We start from the raw sequence: 23,546 nt of genomic DNA, 5'->3' as shown, positions 1-23,546 counted from the left end.
AGCCTGCACTACCGTCTGTCTGATCCATCTGGAAATGGTCGCGGCAGATGCAGGCAACCCCTTTTTGGGTCCATCTGGGATCACAAAAAGTGAATCCGTCTTGCGAAACGAGTCTGTCGTTTTCAAGTATACCCTGATCGCCCGGACCACATCCAAGGAGTGCAAAGCAAATTCCCGAGGATGACTGGGCTTAGGACACAGGGAAGGTAATACAATTTCTTCATTCAGATGAAATTCTGAAACCACTTTTGGTAGGAAGGATGGATTCGGACGAAGAACCACCTTATCTCTATGAACCACCAGATATGGTGAACGACAAGATAATGCGGCCAGTTCTGACACCCTGCGTGCAGAAGTAATAGCCACCAAGAAGGCCACCTTCTGGGACAACGTGGGTAGAGGAATCTCCCTAATATCTTCAAAGGGAGGTTTCTGAAGAACCGACAACACTAAATTAAGATCCCAGGGGGGTAACGGCGCGTGCACTGGCGGAGCCAGATGTCGCACCCCCTGGATGAAATTCCGCACCAAGGAATGAGTAGCCAAAGGCTTCTGAAAGAAGATGGCTAATGCTGAGACCTGACCCTTGATAGTACTCAAGGCCAGTTTCTGCTCAACCCCTTGTTGCAGAAAAGCCAATATTCGACTAATCGAATAAGACCGAGGACGGAACCCCAAAGGTTCACACCATGCAATGTAGGACTTCCATGTGCGATGATAAATCTTTCTGGAAGTCGCTTTCCTTGCTTCAACTAGAGTAGGAATAACTGAAGCTGACAAACCTTTGTCCTTCAGCACCTGGGTCTCAATAGCCAGGCCGTTAAAGCCAGCGATCGTAAAGCAGGATGGAAGATCGGTCCCTGAGACAGTAGATCCTCCTAGAGAGGAAGTCTCCATGGGACGTCCGCCACCAGTCTGACCATGTCGGCGTACCAAGCTCGACGAGGCCAGTCCGGAGCTACCAGGATTACTGGGATTCCTTCCTCCTCTACCCTGCGAAGAAGTCTTGGCAGTAACGCGAGAGGAGGGAAGGCATATATTAGCTGGTATTGCCCCCACGGGGCGATCAGTGCGTCCGCGGTTTCTGCTAGAGGATCGCGGGAGCGAGCCACGAATCTCTGAACTTTCCTGTTGAATCGTGATGCCAACAGATCCACATCCGGTGTGCCCCACCGTAGGCACAACTGGTGGAAAACGTCTGGATGGAGGGACCATTCCCCCTGATCCAGGGTCTGACGGCTGAGATAATCTGCCTGCCAATTCTCCACCCCCGGAATGAACACCGCAGAGATTGCTGGAACAAATCGTTCCGCCCAGCGAAGAATGCAAGCCACTTCTTTGGCCGCTCGGACACTCTTGGTGCCCCCCTGATGATTGACATAAGCCACGGCCGTGGCATTGTCCGACTGGATCCGAACCGGGCTGCCCTGGAGCTGCTCGGTCCAGTGAATCAGACAAAGTCTGATCGCTCTCAGTTCCAATACATTTATCGGTAATCTGGATTCTTCCGGGGACCAAAGTCCCTGGACAGATAACTGACCAAGAATTCCTCCCCATCCGGATAGACTGGCATCCGTGGTCACTATCGTCCAATATATTGGCAGAAATGACTTTCCCTGGCTGAGCATTGGAGACCGAAGCCACCAAACCAGAGACTCTCTGGTCTGTTTGCTCAATCGTATCTGATTGTCCAGGGATTCCGGATTCCGATTCCATCTGAGAAGAATCTCTTGCTGAAGAATTCGGGTATGGGACTGGGCAAATGGGACTGCTTCGAATGAAGCCACCATCAACCCCAGAACCCTCATGCACGTCCGAAGGGAAGACCAGCTGTTGGACAGTAACAACTGGACTGCTGATTGAATCTTTCGAAGTTTCCCTACCGGAAGGAAAACTCTCGTCCTGACTGTGTCTAGAATTAGACCCAGATATTCGAGCCTCTGGGTGGGAACCAGAAATGACTTTTGCTGGTTCACCAGCCACCCGAATTCCTGTAAAGAAATCATAGTAATTTCTATGTTTTGTAGCAAGGTCTGAGGAGATTCTGCATGAAGCAGAAGATCGTCTAGGTAACCTAGAATCGATATACCTCTTTGGCGCAGAAGTGCCAACATAGGGGCCAACACCTTTGTGAAGACCCGCGGAGCCGTGGCGAGACCGAAAGGTAACGCCACAAACTGATAGTGGTTCTCCTCTACGGAAAAGCGTAGAAAACGCTGATGTCCTGCGAAAATGGGAATGTGAAGATAGGCGTCCTTGATGTCTATGGACGCTAGGACATCCCCTGGATGCAGGAAGGCTGCTACCGTGCGAATGGACTCCATTCTGAATCTTCTTATGTTGACGAAAGAATTGAGCGCTCTTAAGTCCAGAATTGGACGCACTTTGCCCTCTTTCCTGGGTATTGTAAACAGGTTTGAATAAAACCCTTGAAACCGTTCTGTCCAAGGAACGTGGACTACCACTCCTTGTTGTAGTAGATCTGTGACTGCTCTCCGCAGATCTTCTAGACGATCCGGAGATAGTCGGATATTGGAAGGGAAGAATCGCGCCGGTGGGAGAGATCGAAACTCGATCTTGTACCCTGACTTTATGACTTCGCAAACCCATTTGTCCGGGATTCTGGAAAGCCATGGATCCGGGAACCGGCGAAGACGTCCCCCCACCCCAGTTATGGGTGGGGGCGCACCTTCAGGCTTTGGATGGTTTATCTTCGGGTCTGGAGGGGGCGGGCTTTTGCTTGCCCGACCACCGACCCCTGACGCCTCCTGTAGGAGCTTTGGAGGACTTAGTTTTTTCACCCGCTGGACGAAAAAACCTCTTGTGAGCAGAAAAAGAAGGCCCTCGTCTTTGACGAGTTCCTTTACCTTTAAAATTTTGCGGTAAAAACGTGCTTTTTCCACCGGTGAGATCCTTAATGATCTCATCTAAGTTGGCTCCAAATAGACGCTCTCCTGAAAAGGGGATATTAGCCAATGCTTTTTTGGAACCTTGGTCGGCTATCCAACCTTTTAGCCACAGTGTACGCCTGAGAACCACTGCTGAGACTGATGCTCGCGCCATTAATGGAGTGGCGTCTAACGCCGCATCACATACAAACTGTAACCCCTGTATCATTTGTTCCAACAAATCTGATACCGCCTGAGGGACTTCTTCTAAGTCCCGGCGTAACCACTTGGTCCATTCAGTTACAGCCTGCGAAACCAGACCAATAGCAATTATTGGCCTGAAAGCTGATCCAATCAAGGAAAACATGGTGCGAGACATAGCTTCTATCTTGCGATCCACTGGATCTTTAAAAGACGGAGCGTCTTCTAAAGGAATAACCGTGGCTTTATTCAATCTAGCAATAGGTGAATCCACCACAGGTGGTTCTGTCCATTTCTTAATAAGGGTTTCCTCAAACGGATAACGCCTGTCAATGCGTTTGGAAATATTAAAAGTGCGTTTTGGCAGACGCCATTCTTCATCGATTGGATTGCCAAAACATTTGGGCAATGGAAAAACCTTTGCCACTTTGATGCGCTTTTTAGTCCCAAAAGGGATCTCAGTTTCAGTTATTTCTGATGGAATACCCTGTAACCTTAAAGTCTCTTGAACAGATACAATGAGTGCGTTTACCAACGCTTCCTCTCGGGCTATGGCAGATGCCGAAACATCCTCCTCACTGTCTGAAGAGACAGGACCCGAGACACCAATACCAGATGAAGTACCTGCAACTGCAGAAATAGGCTCAGAGTCTGAATCCGAGGTTTCAGATAATAAGGGGTTAGGCGGGGGTCGCTTTCTTGCGCCCTGTCCCTGACAAGCCACTTCCACCCGGGACACAAAAGTTTCCATAATAGCTGACAAAGATTCAATTGTCAATGGGGTGCTGGAGGATCCCGCAGACCCCTCGAGGGGATCCGGAGGAGATACATGAGTGGCAGGGTCCATGTTAATACAGGACACTTTGCCAGCAATAAACAAAAAAACTCTTTTTTTTTTTTTGTGTGTCTCCCCCTAGCGCAATAGCGCCCCTCAGAGTACCTGCTTCTCGATCCCAGAGAGAGAGAGAGGGACGCCCAAGGCTCACCAACCGATGCAGTGCAGTTTCCAACAAACTGCAGCCAGCGTCTGTCTTACACAGACTGGAAGGAGCTGTTTGCTTTTTCCCGGGCAGAAGGCGTGGCTCCGCCCCCTGTGTACGCCTTCCGGCGTTCCCAGCCCTCCACGAGGAAGCTGGGCTCACAAAACATGGCCGCCCCCATAGAAGAGACATAAGACTCCAAAAACATGGCGGCCGGCGTGACCTGAGGACATATATGTATTCGGTCTACGGCAAAATGGCGGCGGACCGCCGATATCGTCTTCCCAGCACATCCACCTGCACTCTGCTGAGAGGTGACATATGGATCTACAGAGATACACTGCACATAAGGTAGGTTTATACCTCTTATGTCTGCTGTAATGTTACAGTCTGCTGGGTAGAGTGTTAGCTCTTGAACCAAGTCCACTTCCCACAAACACATGCTGTATTACAAGGGGGACTTGTAAGTGTCAGATATATACTGACCATATATGGAGGGGCCCATAATATATACTGCCTCATAAATGAGGAAAAAAAGGGAACGTTTTACTCACCATACCGAACCGACAGGCACCCTCTCTTCATAATACCCTCTCCACCGGGGTGGGGGTTTGTGGACGCCTCGACTCTCTGGTCCTGGCGTCCAAGCGAGCTTTAACTCGCAAAGTCAGTCCCTTTACTGGGACTCCGTCGCGGCCGACTCAGCGCACTGGTCTGCACGCGCCTTTTAGGCAGAAACCGGGGTGACCACTGGATCTCACATCCAGCCAGTCGCCCGGCCCCGCATACTTACTTGAATATGTCGCGGCCGACAAAGCGCAATGCCTGGTCTGCACGCGCTCGTAGGCCGGCTGGGGTGACCACAAGTGTCGCCCAGTCCGGCATTTTTGCTTGAAGATCTCACAGGAAAAAACACTGGAGAAAACTACCTAAAAAATGTCTTTCTTAAAGAAAAAAAGTCTTGCCAGGACCAAAAGATCCCAGCAAGGAGCTTAGGTCCTTACTCCTGACTAGACAGAAAAAAACTGATTCCCTGTAGCAGAGAGAGGGAGGATATACCCTCAGGGACTGCCCCCTAGGGTGGAGCCAGAACGTTTTGTCATTCTGCCTAGTCCTACTCCTGCGGAGACAACATAACCCAGCTCTTGAGAATCAAGAAGACTACGTCTGTCAATGAGCGATAGAGAAATAAAGATAGGCATCCTATATGTCTATGGACGCCAGGAAATCTCTTATGCAGGGAGGCCACCACTGTACGGATGGACTCTATTTCTTCCCAAGTCCAGATTTGGACGCACCTTGCCCCCTTTCCTGGGCATTGTGAATAGGTTCGAATAGAACCCCTGAAACCGTTCAATGTTAGAAGGGCAGAATCGCACCGGTGGAAGTGATCGAAACTCGATCCTGTGTCCTCCAGAAACCGGTGAAGACATCCCCCCCCCACCCCAGAGATGGGTAGGGGCGCATCAGGCTATATTCTTCAGGCTTGGCTGAGCCGGACTCTTTGTTTACCCGACCAGCGCCCTTTGAAACCCCTCTAAAGGGGCTTTGGAGGGTTTCGCCTTATCGCCCGCCCTCGCGGAACGAACAACTCTATATGAGCAGAAAAGGAAGGTCCTCGTTAGTTACGAGGTCTTTTTATCCTAACAGTCTGTGGCAAGACAGCAGGTGGTACCGTCTATCCTATAAAGAGGAATTCCTCAAACGGATAGCACCTAGCCATGCGTTTGGAAATAACAGGGGTTCGTTTCAAAACGACCCCATTTGGGTAAAGGAAAATCCTTCGCCCTTTTGGTAGGCTAACAAGTACCAAAAAGGAATCTCAGTCTCAGCTACCTCTGCCGGTGTAACCTCAAGACTAAAGGTTTCCCGGACGGACACAACTAGTGCATCCACCACTCTTGTGCTATAGCGGAGGCAGAAACGTGCTCCTCACTGCTGAGGAGATATTACCTGAGACAACAGCCCCCTAAGAGGGACCTGCAACTGCATTGACCAGTTCCGAATCCGTATCTGAAGTATCTGATAAACAATAGGGGTAGGCGGGGGTCGCTACTTGACCCCCGTCCCTGACAGGCCACCTCCACCCGGGATACCAAAGACTCCAAAATTGCCGATAATGCATTAAAACACAAGTGGGGTACTGGAGGGTCCTGCGGCCACCTTGAGGGGATCAGGTGGGGATACCTATGCGGCAGGGTCAATGATTATACAAGACACTTGCCAGCGACAAAAAATGACAAAGTAAAAAAAACTTTTTTTTTTTTTGTGACCCCCAGTCGCAACAGCGTCCCTCAGTGTTACCTGCCTTTTTGGACCCCACAGAGAGAGAGAGAGACAGACCCCAAGGCTCATCCCTGATGCACAGAAGTTTTCATCAGCTTGCTCAGTGCTTGTCTGTAAAAGAGGCGGCTCCGCCCCTTAACACGCCTGCCGGCTCCTCCCCCTGGCTCCATGAGGTGTTTGAGTCACCTCAAACATGGCCGCCCCCATGCTGGAGACACGAGGCTACACCAAAATGGCGGCCTCGTGCGATCTACCAGACAATGGCGGCGGCCTGCACAGAATAGCGGCATGTCTGCAGAAGGATCTCGGCCTCACAACCCTTCACCCTCATGGTGGTCAGCGTGGTCGGAGGTACCGGACCCTAGCGGGCCGTATGCGGACCGCTGCTTAGCTGGAGGAATGATCTGGAATGCAGTATACATGTATAGACATCGCCCTGTGGCTACTGACAGGTAGGATACCTTATACTATCACAGTAAAGTTCTAGTACTGCCACAAATGACTACAATCATTTACACATCTTTACAATTAGATTGTCAGCTCCCAAACCAAGCCTCCTGGCTTCTTGTACACAAAAATCACACTCAATTAGGGGGATCTGTGACATGTTGTAGGATAGAGGGGAACCCATCCTTACCATTACAGAGAGGGGCCCGCGTTCACCACAAGACCCGTCAGGGGGAAAGGGGGAACATACTACTCACCATACCGGAACCAGGCGGGCGCCAACTCCTGACAGTACCCCTCTCCACCGAGGTAGGAGGGCTGTCGACCAATACGGGCGCCGTGACTCATGGTCTTTGGCGTTTCAGCGAGACGTTTAACTCGCAGGGTCAGTCCCCGTCCAGTGGGACTATGTCGCGGCCGACCCAGCGCGGAGCTATGGCCTGCACGCGCTCGTAGGCTGAACTGGGGTGACCACTGGATCTCAACATCCAGCCCGTCGCCAAGTTCAGCTTTCTTGCTTGAAGATCTCACAGGAACACTGGAGAAAAAAAGCTGTCTTAAAAAATTATTTTCTAAGAAAAAAATCCTGCCAGGACCGAAGATCCCAGCAAGGTATCTAGGTCCTTACTCCTGACTAGACAGAAAAAAACTGATTTGCTGAGGCAGAGAGAGAGAGGATATACCCTCTGGGACTGCCCCTAGGGTGTGGCCAGAGCATTTTATTTCCTGTCTAGTCCTACTCCTGTGGAGGCAACATAACCCGAAGGTGCTGTATCACCGAGGACTACGTCTGTCAATGAGCGATAGAGAAAACTGGATTTTTGTCTTACTGTAAAAATCCTTTTCTCTGAGGTTCACTGACGGACACAGCTCCATGTCTTCTTAGACCCTTGGGCTTATGCTGCTCTCTCTTCAGGAGTAAGACTAGGCGGAAACAAATTTTGGCTTTGCCTGCCCCTGAGGCAGTCCCAGGGGGTATACCATCATTTTCTGCTACAGGACTTCAGTTTGTTACGAGTAGTGTCAGAGGAATACATAACTCAACCCAACAGAGGGGCAGGTGCTGTGTCCGTCATTGAACCTCAGAGAAAAGGATTTTACATTAAGACAAAAATCCAGTTTTCTCTTTCGTTTAAGACAAAAATCCAGTTTTCTCTTTCGTTCACGGACAGACAGCTCCATGTCTTCTTAGACCTTTGGGATGTCCCAAAGCAGTATCAACATGAGGGGTGGGAAAAACACAGCAATACATAATTCCTGACAAGGGCTAAAAATAGCCAACCAGATATAACAGGAGCTCAACCAGGAAAAAAAATACATTCGCAGCCTGCACAACTCTGCGGCCGAACGCAGCATCCGAAAATGCAAGTACACCCACCTTATAAAATTTTGTGAATGTGTGTACAGACCACCACGTTGCCACCTTGCACACCTGAACCACTGAAGCCTGATGATGAAAGGCCCAGGAGGCACCAAGCGCCCTTGTAGAATGCGCCTTGACAGGAAAAGGAGGAACCTGACCCTTAGGCCCCTTTCACACTAGCTGTCAGCTTTTCAGGCGGATCTGAACGGATGCCCCATGCATCTCTATGGGGCATCGGATGAAACGCCTCTGGGTAAAGAGACCATTCTCCTTGATCCAACGTCTGCCGACAGATATTCCTCTTGCCAATTCTCTACTACCGGAATGTGCACAGCAGAGAGGGCCGGAACATATAGTTCTGCCCACCTCAGGATGCCGGCTACTTCTCGGGCCGCCAGGGCACTCCTTGTGCCCCCTTGATGATTGACATATGCCACCGCCGTAGCATTGTCGATTTTATGCTCACCGCGCATCTGGGCAGACAATCCATCCACTGAGACGGACAAAGCCTGATCGCCCAAATCTCCAGAATGTTAAAATCGGCAGACGGACCCCTCTTGAGTCCAAACACTTTGAGCCGAGTATACTCCCAAGACACCGCCCCAGTATACTCCCAAGACACCGCCCCACCTGGACAGGCTGGCATCGTGGAAATCGCTGTCCAATACAGGGGAAGAAAAGACTTTCCCAGGAGAAGCCACCATATCAGAGACGCTCTCGTACCCAGACTCAACAGGAACAGATCGTCCAGCGACTGCGGATCTTTGTCCCATTTGGCAAGAATCTCTCTTTCCAGAGGTCTGGTATGGAACTGAGCAAATAGAACCACCCTGAAGGTGCAGACCATCAGACCCAGCACTTGCATGCAAGTCCTAAACAATGACTGACGGTTGAAAAAACAGGAGCCGAATCGCATCCTGCAACTTCTGTAGTTTAGCCTGTGGAAGAAACACTCTGGCTGAGGCCGAGTCTAGTGTCAGACCCAAGTAGTCCAGTTTGGTGGACAGAGTCGAAGCAGATTTCTGAAAATTCAGTGTCCATCCGAACTCCTGTAGAGTTCGCACAATAATACAATACAATAAAGTCGACTTCTAGAGCCAAAGACTCTGCACACAGAAGCAGATCATCCAGGTAACCTAGTACCGTGATCCCCTTCTGCCGAAGCAAGGCCAACACTAGGGCTAAAACTTTTGTGAACACAAAGGAGCTAAAGAGTGATCAAAAAGCCAAAGCCAAAACGCTGGTGCTCGACATATATTGGAATATGAAGGTAAGCGTCCTTGAGATCGATACAAGCCAAAAGATCCCCTTGATGAAGGAAAGCCACTACCGGGCGAATGGACTCCATCCGAAATTTCTGAACCTGCACAAAGTGGTTAAGAGCATTGAGGTCAAAGATCGGGCGGACCTTGCCTTCCTTCCAGGGAACGGTAAAAAGATTTGAATAAAAACCTTGAAAAAACATTCCGACTCTAGAAACGGCACAATGACTCTTTGTGCTAACAGGTCCTGCACTGCCCTGTAAAGGCCCTGCAGCCGAATCTGAGACAGGCTTAAATTGGAAGGGAAGAACCTTGCCTGAGGCAGGACCGAAACTCGATCTTGAAGCTGAAACGAACCAACTCGTGGACCCATTTGTCCTGAAATGAGCAAGGTCCACAGGTCCGGAAAGAAGCAAAGCCGCCCCCCACTCCAGATACGGGTGAGGGCGCCCCTTCAGGCTGGGGAAGGCTTGTCTGCGGAACCAGTAGTACCAAACACCGGCCTCAAGATTGAACCTGCCATGGTGAAAAGGTAACGAACCAGAGCCTCAGCCCTCTTGTCCACAGGAAGCGTGGCCTTATTTAGTCTGGAAACCTGAGAGTCTACCGATGGTGGAACTGTCAGTTTTTTTCAGAAGAGACTCCTCAAAGGGATATCTCCTCGGGAAACGCTTAGGTATTCCAACCATGCATTTCGGGGATCCCCACTGACTAGTGACAATCTCTTCAAAATGGGCAGGAAAGGGGAACACCTTAGTCACCTTGGAAGATCTGCGAGTGCCAAACTGCACCGGCGTCGCCGACTCAGCATTAGCCGAGTCCTCCATCTTTAAAGTTTTCCGCACTGACATAATCAATGCCTCCACCAGAGCCTTTTCCTGTGCGGCTGCAGAGGAAGAGGGGGTTCATCCTCACTGTTAGAGCTCTCAGGGTGGGTGGACGCAGACCCAGTGGACTGACTCGCATCCGCGGTGGCCAAGACTACCTCAGAAACTGAGGAGGCAGAGGATACAGGGGGAGCTTCTTGCTAGGGCCCCTTTGCAGGGCCATATCAATCTTTGACACAAGTGACTGCAGTCAAGGCCGCCAGGGCAGACTGAGACCCAGAGGGTCTTGCAGCTTCAAGGAGTGGGTCAGGTGGGGATACATGTTAGAGGGGTTTCATGGTTAAATCGGAGCCACACTGTGCCCAAAAAAAAATACCCCCCTGCACAACGTTTGGAGCACCACAAGGATCAGCGCCAGCGGCGCTGTACATACAGGAAGGACTGTATACCCACATAGACTCACCACCATGCACCCAGAGCTGGATTTAGAGTGCCAAACAGCCTTCCACACTGCAATCAAAGAGGAAGCGCTGACACTGTCACTAGAGGTCCCCGCTGCACATCAAGAAAATGGCCGCCGCATAGACTACAATGGGAAACCCAAAACATGGCCGCAAAGGCTGAAAACAACCATCCAAGGCAAAATGACAGAGCCAAGCGGTGCCCGAGACCCCACTGGACCCCATGGAAGTAAAAGTCTCTTTTCCCCCCGAAGCAATAAATGCAGACAACAGGGAGCCACCAGCAGCACACTCCCACTGCCCTCTGGCCCAGCACAAATGTATCACCCCCCACCCAGAAACACCTATGCACCCCAAAGGGGGACTAGGGAAGAGGGCTGGAGGCAGGTGAGGGTGACCAATGCAGGGAGCAACCCGCTAGGAGAGGGGGGGAAACAATGAGGAGAGGAAGGACACGAGGGGAGGGGGGCACACCATCCCCAGGAAGGGCCCGCGACCATCCCAGCAATTCCCAGAGAAAATAGGGGGGACTGTACGCACCACACCTTGGCATTAGGCGGGCACCACTCCTGGCAGGTCACCGCACTATCTTGGAATGGGGGTGCTGCGGCCAGAGTACGCTGGCAATCTTATAGTGACCGTTGTCGTGACCAGGGCTATGCAACCTCACGAGCCGTTTCACTCGCCGGCTAGCCCGCGTTTAATGGGGCTATGTCACGGTCAACATAGCGCGGAGCTAATAGATAGGGTCACGCAGGCCAGACTGGGAAGGCCATAAGGATCTGGGATATGCAGTGCTTCGTCCAGTCCAGCTGTTGACTGTAGTTCACACAGGAACAGAAAAGAAAGAGAAAATAAAAAATTCCATTGAAAAAAGGAAAAATGCCAGGACCGCAGATCCCAGCAAAGAGTCCTTACTCCTGACTAGGCAGAAAAAACCGAAGTCCTATAGCTGGAAGTGATGGTATACCCCCTGGGACTGCCTCAGGGGCATAGCCAAAATTGTTTCAGCCTAGTCCTACTTCTGAAGAGAGAGCAGCATAAGCCCAAGGGTCTAAAAAGACATGCAGCTGTGTCTGTCAGTGAACGAAAGAGAAATGGCAGTCAAGTGGCCCTCCTTCCCTTGCTCCAAGAACCGCATGGCCAGTGGAAACAAGAAGCAGGGGGATGCTGACTGCAGGTAGCACCAGAGGACATGGAGTTATTGGAATAAGGAGTTCTGTAGATGACAACTGCAAGGACAAGGAGCAAAGGGGAATTACAACTTCTCTTTGCTCCCAGGTCATCTACTGAGGGTCACAAATTAGGCCATGACACACGTCTTATCGGCAAGCTAAATGAAAGGGTGAAGGGGAAATAAATCTGGGAATGGAAACATTACAATCATCTCAGTTTTGACCACAACGACACCAACATTGAAAGGTTATCTACCTTAATGCAGAAAATGCAATAAGGAGGGGCTGGAAATTTTGGAGATCGCTGCACATCAATTGCAGCGATCTTACCCAGAAGTGGAAGCGGTTAACCCCCCCCCCCCCAGAAAGGTTCCAAATGTGGCAGCAGAGGGAGGGGGAAAGCAGCAAACAATCGGAGCTTCAGCTTTTGGGTGGAGCTCTGCTTTAATTCAACCTGTATAAATGCATTTCCAATAATGATTTGATTCCCCCTTCCCCACCACCTCCAAACAACCACTTTCTCCGAAGAACCCATAATCAGATATTCAACCTTTAATCCTGCCAGTGTCGCAAACAATTAGCATTACGTACCTAATTTTACAGGGAAACCTGGAGGAAGCTTCATCTGTACAAATTCTCGAAGTTTATTAAAGTGCTTGAAAGGTGCAATTACTTCTAGAACATTCAGCAGTCTGTAAGAGAAGGAAATATTTTACTTATGTTTATACAGACCCCAAAAGGTGTAGAACCGATTAAATCTGCAATCTCAATGCGGAGAAGGAACCAACAAAGGTGGTAGACTCAAGGGCTTATATTGTCAGAATGTCACTTTTTCGCTCTTAAGTTTTTAGGACAACCTAGCAAATCTTGCTACAACAACATTACAACTGAAGTTTAATCTGCATATATTTTTACTCCTTTCTCCACCACCTCAATCTTTTCAAGAGCCCTTAGCCCTGATGTAAACAAGTGAGCTGGCTCTTGTGAGTTGTGCAAATCTCAAAATGCTTTCATGGGTGGAGGTCAGTCTGGGAGGAGTGGGCAATCCCAGGCCAGAGTGGGCAATCCCAGGCCAGGAGTGGGCAATCCCAGGCCAGGAGTGGGCAATCCCAGGCCAGGAGTGGGCAATCCCAAGCCAGGAGTGGGCAATCCCAAGCCAGGAGTGGGCAATCCCAAGCCAGGAGTGGGCAATCCCAAGCCAGGAGTGGGCAATCCCAAGCCAGGAGTGGGCAATCCCAAGCCAGGAGTGGGCAATCCCAAGCCAGGAGTGGGCAATCCCAAGCCAGGAGTGGGCAATCCCAAGCCAGGAGTGGGCAATCCCAAGCCAGGAGTGGGCAATCCCAGGCCAGGAGTGGGCAATACCAAGCCAGGAGTGGGCAATACCAAGCCAGGAGTGGGCAATACCAAGCCAGGAGTGGGCAAAATGCAGCCTCCTAGCAGTTGAACTACTCTGAATTACTATGAGAAGCTTCAAGTGTGTAGTGAAATCAAGTAAGCCAATTAACCACTTCAGCACTGGACACTTTAACCCCCTCTTTTGGCCCAGGCCAATTTTCACTTACGAGTCATCTGTCGGCTGTACTGCCATACATGTGTAAGGAAGGTGCAAGAACAGCAATCCAGTTGGTGGTGCTAAAGTAATAACATGCACAGGTTTCCTGCGAAATAGGTACTGGTGTGTGTGTTTTATTGTACGTCCCCACTGCACAGGTATTTCCTGTATCATAGCTATCCCATGCCGGGGATCAGTAAAGTTGTACATTACCGTTCTCCTCCTTGCTATGTGGGCAGATGGTAAATGGCAGACAAGTGCTTATCCACAGTTCAACACCCTATGGTCTAGTGGTATATCCAAATGGATACAAATCCTTGCAGCCCTTCATCATCCCTGGCTGATTCCGGCTCCCATCCGGGACATAATTAGACCTGGCATCACGTGACAAAGATGAGGTCAAGGCATTTTGCTTGGGATTTGCGTAGCTTCATCTGGACTGTACTGTATGGCAGTACAGCCGATAGGGGACTTATAAGCGACTACATATTCATAAGAATTGCTGAAGCATTACTAGTAGCTATAGTAGGGCAATTTTCATTCAGGGTCCTGCATGTCAGAAGGTAACTATATACCCATGTGTATGGAGAGGATGGTCAGATGATAAAATCGGATCTACTTGATATGACAGGAACTTTACCAGCATTATCTGGTCCCTTTTGCTACAAGTCATCATTGAGACTGTGATCCTTCATTCCACTCTTTGGTTTAGTGATTCCACCTTGTTCATAGTATTGAGGTGATCTACCTTTAGTTATACCCAATTTCCTCTATTTTCCCACCTCCCTCCTTTTCCCTACAGCGGCTCGAACCCCCAGGGACCTCTGCACATGTGGTGAAATCAATTTAGCCATATATATGGAATTTGTTTAATTGAAAAACGGCTAAGATTTTACCACGTGTATGAAATCTCAGGCATCCGGACGTAGATATCTATACGTTACATGTTTATTGTCTTTATTGTGTTTTTTTGTTGTTCCATACCAAGGGCCATTTAATTCAGTGGCTTGCCGAGTATCCACCAAGGCTGTATTGTATTGTATTGTAGCCTCTCATGAGAATTATGAGGAAGTTCAATATGATTTTATTAACCACGTGCCGACCGCCAGCAGTACATGCACTGCAGCAGGTCGGCTCTGCCCTGCGAAACGACATACCTATACATCGCTTTGCGGGACCGCTAGCGGAGGCGCGCACGCCTATTCGCCACAGGGGAAGCCACTTTGCGGGTCTGGCGGCCACGATTGCAGCTGGCCACCCACAATCGCTCGCTGTGGAGACAGAACGGAGGTCTGCCGTTGTAAACACGGCAGACTGCTGTTCTGTCAGTAATAAACAAAGGAATTCTTTGTTTTTCCTATTTAGGAACACAGGTCTCTGTGTTAATGCAGCGAGCCCACAAATTATGATATATACACTCATCGGCCACTTTATTAGGTACACCTGTTCAATTGCTTGGTAACACAAACTGCTAATCAGCCAATCACATGGCAGCAACTCAATGCATTCAGGCACCTAGATGTGTTGAAGACAACTTTCTGAAGTTCAAACCGAGCATCAGAAAAGGGAAGAAAAATGGATTTTTGTAAAATCTTACCGCAGGGCTTGACAAATTTTCCTGAAATCTAGGAGCCAGCTAAAAAAGTTAGGAGCCAGTTTTTTTTTTTTTTTTAAACTAACAACCAAGCTTTATTTAATAAAACGGATACTAAATTTACACATAAATACGACTAGAACCCCACTCTCCTCTAGCGCAATTGGATGAAAACAGACTGTCTGTCTCTTTCCATCCGATGCCATCTGATCCGATCCACGGGATGGATAGAAAATAGAACCACCATCAGTCTGCTTTTGGCGGACAGGATCAGATGGCGGCAGATTACTGCTCCATAGAGGAGAATGAAGGGTCCGATCAGGTCTGCCTGAAAAACTGACAGGCGGACCTGATCAGACAGCCCGTGTGAAAGGGGCCTTCGGCTGTGGCATGGCGATGAGAGGAAAAAAAAAAAAAAAAAAAAAAAAAGATTTATATATATATATATATATATATATATATATATATATATATATATATATATATATATATATATATATATATATATATATATATATATATATACATTTTTTTTTTATAATAATAATTGGAAAAAATATATATATTTTTTTAATAATTAAAAAAAAAAAAAAGAAAAAAATATTATTTAGTTTTTACATTAAAAAAATAAATTTAAATTAATAATAAATAACCACACTCCCTGTCAAAGGTAACTAACTGGACAGGGAGATGGTAATGCATTGTGAACAAACAGTGGAAACAGTAATTACAACAGTCATTACTCCCGGCCACCACAAGAGGGCGCCAGTTCCCCATTGGAAGCCTCATCTCAAGTAGGCCGAAAAGCCGGGGCCTCAATTTTCGGACGGCCCGGAAGTCCGTGCACTCCGTGCGCGGAAGTCCATACAAAAATGACAGGACACCCTCTGCAGGGCACCCCCAGGCGCCAGGTCGCTAATTCTAGTCGCAAATGCGACCTGGCGCCCGGGTTTTGTCGAGGCCTGTCTTACCGTAAAATCCTTTTCTCTTAGCTCATTGACAGACGTAGTCCTCGGTGATACACCACCTTCGGGTTATGTTGCCTCCACAGGAGCAGGACTAGACAGGAAATTAAAAAGCTCTGGCCACACCCCAGGGGCAGTCCCAGAGGGTATATCCTCTCTCTCTCTGCCTCAGCAAATCAGTTATGTGAAAAAGCAGTCTTTAGAGATTTTAACCCAACTCAAAAAAACAGAGGGGCGGGGACTACGTCTGTCAATGAGCTAAGAGAAAAGGATTTTATGGTAAGATTTTACAAAAATCCATTTTTCTCTAGCGCTCATTGACAGACGTAGTCCTCGGTGATACACCACCTTCGGGACGTCCCAGAGCAGTATCACAACTGAGGGGTGGGAAAATGGAAATCAAATCCCAATCTAGAAGGCCCAACCGGTGCCAACTAGAAGTTTACAATGCTCATCCTTAATGATGAGACTCAACAAAAAAAGAGAAAACAATTTTTTTTTTTTTTTTTTCAAACAGAAAAAAACCCTCGAGGTAGACCACCGGTCTCCTCAAATTGCGGCCTGCAAAACCTTGCGGCCAAATGAGGCATCCGCCGATGCCGTCACATCAATTTTATAGAATTTTGTAAAGGTATGTACTGACGACCAGGTGGCCGCCTTACATACCTGGACCACTGACGCCTGATGGCGAAAGGCCCAGGAAGTACTGAGCGCTCGAGTGGAGTGCGCCCTAACAGGGAACGGAGGACTCTGACCCTTAATAGAATAAGCCTGTACCACCGTTTGTCTAATCCATTTGGCAATGGTCGCGGCAGATGCAGGCAAACCCTTTCTGGGGCCATCCGTGATCACAAAAAGTGAATCCGTCTTACGGAATGATTCCGTAGCTTTCAGGTATACCCTGATTGCCCGAACCACATCTAAGGAACGCAACGCATGTTCCCGATGATGCTTGGGCTGAGGACACAAGGAAGGTAGTACAATATCTTCATTCAGATGAAAATCTGAAACCACCTTGGGAAGAAAAGATGGCTTAGGATGAAGTACTACCTTATCCCTATGAATCACTAGGTATGGGGACTGGCATGATAATGCAGCCAGTTCTGACACCCTGCGAGCAGAAGTAATAGCCACCAAGAAGGCCACTTTCTGGGATAAAGTAAGCAAGGGAATCTCCCTGATGTTTTCAAAAGGAGGTTTCTGTAGAACCGACAAAACCAAATTAAGATCCCAAGGCGGTAAGGGCGCGCGGACTGGAGGAGCCAGGTGCCGCACCCCCTGGATGAAATTCCGCACCAAGGATTTGGTAGCTAAAGGCTTCTGAAAGAAGATTGCTAATGCTGAAACTTGACCCTTGATGGTGCTCAAGGCTAGCTTCTGCTCAACCCCTTGTTGCAAAAAGGCCAATATTCGAGACAACGAATAGGTACGTGGAGGAAATCCTAAAGATTCGCACCACGCAATATAAGTTTTCCATGTGTGATAATAGACTTTGCTGGAAGTCGCTTTCCTTGCTTTAATAAGGGTAGGAATGACTGAAGCTGACAAACCTCTGTCCTTCAGTACTTGGGTCTCAATGGCCAGGCCATTAAACCCAGCGACTGTAAAGCATGATGGTAAATTGGTCCTTGAGACCACAGACACTCCCTGAGACGAAGTTCCCACGGAACGTCTACGACTAACATGTCCAAGTCGGCCAGGCCGGCTTGAGGAGGCCAGCCTAGAATTTCTAGGACCACTGGCGCTGATTGGATCTGAACCAGGCGTCCCTAGAGGTATCTGGCCCCGACCATCCGAGAAAGTCTGGTCGTTTTCTGTTCCCACACATTTATCAGATACCTGATAGTTATCAGGAAAGGTGATCTTTTCTGGTTGAACCTCAGGGACCGAAGTCACCCGACTAGAGGCTACTTGGCCTATCTGGTCAACCAGATCCGATTCCTGTGAGGTATCGGGACTAATCTTAGGAAAAGGTAAAGGAAAAGATCTATTCAGGGAACGGTAATTACCGCTTCCTGTAGTACTTAAATGTTGGAAGGGAAGAATCGCACCGGTAGTAGTGGTTGATGCTCGATCTAATGTCCTGAATACCGGTGAAAACATCCCCCCACCCTGAAACCGGGTGGGGGCGCACCTTCAGGCTGTGTACTCCTTTGCTTCGGGTTTGGCTGGGTTGGTCCTTTGCTTGTCCGACCAGCCCTTCTTGAACCCTCCTGGAGGAGTCTTGCCTTTCCCGCTAGTACCAGCCGGGCGCCCTTTATGGGCGGTAAAGAAAGGTCCTCGCTTGTTGCGAGGTCCCTTAGCTTTAGCAGCCTGTGGCAAAAAAGTGCTCTTGCCCCCAGTGGCATCCTTAATGATTTCATCTAGGTTGGCCCCAAATAGACGATTCCCCTGAAAGGGGAGATTTGTCAAGGTCTTCTTGGAACCTAGGTCAGCTGACCAGCATTTTAACCACAGCACACGTCTGAGGATCACCGCTGTCTTAGATGCATGCCCTAATAAGGGAGTAGTGTCCAAGGCTGCGTCACAGATAAACTGTAGCCCTTGTATAATCTGTTCCATCAAATCAGATGTCTCCTGGGGAATATCTTTTCCCCTAAGATCTTGGCGTACCATTTTCGCCCATTCCGTAAGTGTCTGGGAAACTAGCCAATAACAATTACTGGTCTAAAAGCTGACCCTATCAGAGAGAAGATGGTGCGGGACTCTGCTTCCATCTTTCGATCCACCGGATCCTTAAAGGACGAAGTGTCCTCCACTGGAATAACCGTGGCTTTATTCAGCCTGGAAATAGGCGGATCCACGACTGGTGGTACCGTCCATTTCTTAATGATGGATTCCTCAAACGGATAGCGTCTAGCAATACGCTTGGAAATAGTAAAGGTACGTTTAGAATGCTCCCATTCTCCTTTAATCTGATTACCGAAACATTTAGGTACAGGAAAAGCCTTCATCGTCTTGATGGGCTTATTAGTACCAAAAGGAATCTCTGTTTCAGTTGCCTCTGCCGGTAAAGCCTCAAGTTGTAAGGTTTCCTGCACTGCTACAACTAGTGCGTCCACCAATGCTTCTTCCTGAATAATAGCAGGAGAAGAAGCGTCCTCCTCACTGTCTGAGGGGGCTTTACCTGGGATAACAGCCCTTGCAGAGGAACCTGCAACTGCCGTGACCACCTCTGAATCTGAGTCAGAGGTGTCAGATGGTATAGGGGTAGGCGGGGGTCGCTTCCTTGACCCCCGTCCCTGACAGGCCGCCTCCACCCGAGCCACCATAGACTCCAAAATTGCTGTAAATGACTCTATACTCTGTGCACCGGCGGGTCCCGTGGCCCCCTCGAGGGAAACAGGTGGGGGAATATGTGTGGCAGGGTCCATGATAACTCCAGTTACTTCCTGGATAATATAATTCAAAAATAAAACTTTTCTTTTTTTTTTTTTTTTTCGACCCCCAGCGCCACAAAAGCCCCTTAGTGTTACCTGCTAGGGATCCCTATCGATCGAGAGAGAGAGAGAGAGATAGACCCCCAGGCTCACCACTTGATGCTCAGAGTTTAACTGCAACAGGTTACAGCGCTGTCTTAAACAGGAAGTCTTTTGGCTGGCTGCCCAGGAAGAAAGGAGGCGGCTCCGCCCCTCTGTACGCCTTCCGGCGCCTCCCCCAAGCTCCACGAGGTGTTTGGATCACCTCAAACATGGCCGCCCCCATGCTGGAGACACGAGGCTACGCCAAAATGGCGGCTCGTGCGATCCAGCAAAAAAAATGGCGGCGGCCCGTACTGAATAGCGGTGTGCTGCAGGGCACACAACACTCTCACTGCATGGGGATATGGCGTGGTTGGCGGTACCGGCCCTGGCGGACCGCATGGCCGTTCGGGAGGCCTGCTAATAGCTGGAGATCTGATTAGGAAGGCAGTCTACATGTCCGTGGCTTCTGACTGGTAGGTAGCTTATTCTTAACCCATAAGATTCCCAGAATGCCACAGATTACATCTTTAAAACATGTATACAATTAGATTGTTAGCTCCCAAACCAAGCCTCCTGGCTTTTTGCACACATAAAATCACACTCAAAGTAGGAGGATCTGTGTCATGTTGTAGGATAGAAAGGGACTCTATCTTACCATACAGAGAGGGGCCCGCGTTCACCACAAAACCCGTCAGGGGGAAAGGGGGAACATACTACTCACCATACCGGAACCAGGCGGGCACCAACTCCTGACAGTACCCCTCTCCACCGGGGCAGTAGGGCTGTCGACCGATACGGACGCCGTGACTCATGGTCTTTGGCGTTTCAGCGAGACGTTTAACTCGCGTGGACAGTCCTTTAATGGGACTTTGTCGCGGCCGACCCAGCGCGGAGCTATGGCCTGCACGCGCTCGTAGGCTGAACTGGGGTGACCACCGGATCTCAACATCCAGCCCGTCGCCCAGTTCAGCTTTCTTGCTTGAAGATCTCACAGGAACACTGGAGAAAAAAGCTGTCTAAAAAAATCCTTTAAGAAAAAATTCTTGCCAGGACCCAAGATCCCAGCAAGGTATCTAGGTCCTTACTCCTAACTAGACAGAAAATAACTGATTTGCTGAGGCAGAGAGAGAGAGGATATACCCTCTGGGACTGCCCCTGGGGTGTGGCCAGAGCTTTTTAATTTCCTGTCTAGTCCTGCTCCTGTGGAGGCAACATAACCCGAAGGTGGTGTATCACCGAGGACTACGTCTGTCAATGAGCGCTAGAGAAAGGGTATTTAAGTGACTTTGGTTGTTGCCAGACGGGCTGCTGAGTGAGTATTTCATAAACTGCTGAACTACTGGGATTTTCCACGTCCAACCATCTCTCGGGTTTACAGAGAATGGTCCGAAAAAGAGAAAATATCCAGTGAGTGGCAGTTGTGTGGAAGAAAATGCCTTGTTGAGGTCAGAGGAGAATAGACAGACTAGTTTGAGATGATAGAAAGGCAACAGTAAGTCGTATAACCAGTCGTTACAACCAAGGTATGCAGAATACCATCTCTAAACACACAACACATCAAACCTTGAAGCAGATAGGCTACAGCAGCAGAAGACCACACCGGGTGCCACTCCTGGAAGCTAACAGGAAACGGAGGCTACACTTTGCACAGGCTCACCACAATTGGACAATAGCAGATTGGAAAAACACTGCCTACTTGACTATTGTTGACGACCATGTCATCCCTTTATGACTACAGTGTCCCCATCTTCTGATGGCTCCTTCCAGCAGGATAATACAACCATGTCACAAAGCTCCAATCATCTCACCACTGATTTCTTTACCATGACAATGAGGTCACTGTCCTCCAATGACCTCCACACTCACATCTAATCCAATAGAATCAGGGCTATGCAAACTGTGGCCCTCCAGCTGTTGCAAAACTACAAGTCCCATCATGCCTCGGTGTCATGCTTGTGGCTGTCAAGAGTCTTGCAATGCCTCATGGGACTTGTAGTTCTGAAACAGCTGGAGGGCCGTAGTTTGCATATCCCTGCAATAGATCTTTGGGATGTGGTGGAAAGGGATCATGGATGTGCAGCCGACAAATCTGCAGCAGCTGTGTGATGCTATCATGTCACTATGGATCAAAATCTCTGAGGAATGTTTCCAACACCTTGATAAATCTATGCCACGAAGAATGAAGGAGTTCTTAAGGCAAAAAGGGGTCCGACCCGATACTGGCAAGGTGTACCTAATAAAGTGTCCGGTGGGTGTATATCTGAAAATCAATTCAGATGTACAGTACTGACGGACTATCATTTCTTGAGGCCTGAAAATGCCAGGACAGTATAAATATTTCATTGAAAAGTACACAGTCCAAGGTATTTAGTAAGAGGCATGACAAGTTTTTTGAAGTTGCAATTTTTTTGGAAAAGGAATAATAAAAGTTCAATTTATTTTTTTACATTCTGTTACAAGTGTAGTACAGCGTCATCATTCAACTGCTGTGGCAGTGTGACACTGAGTGCCGGTTCACATTCTTGCGGCAGCGGCGATCGCATGTAATATCGGAGCGCACTGCTCCTTCATTACATGCGATCGGCTGTGCGGTGCGAATTCAGCCATACACTTTGTATGGCTGAAATTCACACTGCACCCGCAGCAAAGACGCACAGGACCCTTTTTTTCAGCCGCATCAGGATCGGATCGCACAGTGGTTCACACTTGTGCGATCCGATCCTGTGCAAACTGTAAAGATCGCACTGCGATATGCGATCAAACTGGGGGTGTCGTTAACATTTTATTGACACCCCCTGCGTATCGCATATGGCAGTGTGAACTGCCAGGGGTGCATTTGCGATGCGGGAACAGGCTGCGAATTCGCAGCCTTCCCGCATTGCATAAGTGTGACCCGGACCCGACTGGTGAAAGTATGTAAAAAAACCATTTAAATAATTTAAAACGTTTTTCTCTTTTTTTTTTTTACATAATGTGACCAGAGCAATACAATGTTACCATAGTTACACTGTACTGCTTTGGGGAGGTGATCAGGTCCCCCCCCCCACACACCCACACACACAATGATCGCTTATAACGGTAATAATTACTATTAGCAACCATTTTCTTTTTTTCTGAATAAAAAACATTCATCCAGTGTGTACTATTTTGATTAGCCACACCTAATTACATGGTACAGATGGACTGATTGGCCTTGTCTGTACCATGAGATTACTGTGACCAATCACAGAGATGAACACAATAGTACACAAATGGTAAGAATGGAAGCCATCTATTGTGTACAATTGCCATGTGATCTGCTGTGATAGGTCACAGCGATTACATGATACCAGCAGCAGCCAGGAGGACACAGCGGGTGACAAACTGTGACACAATCCTAGAAGGACATTATAAGAGTTTTTGAGAATTCTTTCATCCACCTTGTTCATGTGGATGGAGGAATCTGTTTTCATTTTGATTCAGCCTGTTGGCTGAAAGAAATAAAGATCCATCTACGCCCAGCTTTACTTTAACTTTTTGGGACAAGAAATCATTGATGTCTAGATGGCAAAATTAGCAGCGTCAACTAATTTAATATTTGACCAATTGGCATACGTTTTTGTAAGTGGACAAATGAGCAACAGAGAAAAATGTGTTTTCTATTTTAAAAATACTGCAATGTTTCTAGCAATGTCAGTATTAAAATAATCCTTCAGCCTGCAAAAAGCATTGCTCATTTGTTTATTAATAATGCCTCAAGCTGGTATGTGATAACCATGTCAAAGTTGATTAGGGATCACATTGTCAGTAACCACACCTCGATTGTTTCCTCACACTTTCTATGACGCCAAGCTTGAATGTCAAGAGTTATGCAAAGGGTCTGGTCATGCCTTTCAAAATAAGGCATATTCATTAATTTACAGCTTGCTGGTGTAAAAACTTAAAACACAGATAGCAATGAAGAATACGCTGCACAAGAATAAGGAGGGAACTTACGATTCAATTCCTAGAGGGAAATCCTGGCTCACAGCAATTGTTGCTTTGAAGGTTTTCTTGTTCTCTTTGCAGACAAGCTCTCTTCCAAGATGGGGAGCCCTAAAAT

The 23,546-nt window shown here is 48.4% G+C and overlaps 1 protein-coding gene across 1 annotated transcript in view; it reads right to left on the bottom strand.

Annotated features, from left to right (window-relative positions):
• Positions 1-23,546, bottom strand: part of ANKRD13C (ankyrin repeat domain 13C) — a 117,037-nt gene that overhangs the window by 5,694 nt on the left and 87,797 nt on the right. The window contains exons 11-12 of the mRNA XM_082266106.1: positions 23,441-23,539; positions 12,482-12,582 (exon numbers count right to left, since the gene is read on the bottom strand). Of these exons, the coding sequence (XP_082122232.1) occupies positions 12,482-12,582; positions 23,441-23,539 (200 nt within the window). The remainder of the gene's footprint in view (positions 1-12,481; positions 12,583-23,440; positions 23,540-23,546) is intronic.

This window comes from Pelophylax lessonae (genome assembly GCF_965119305.1).
Source record: "Pelophylax lessonae genome assembly, chromosome: 8".
NCBI lineage: Eukaryota > Metazoa > Chordata > Amphibia > Anura > Ranidae > Pelophylax > Pelophylax lessonae.
Note: the sequence above shows the minus strand (reverse complement) of the source record. Positions and strands in the feature narration are given on the sequence as shown.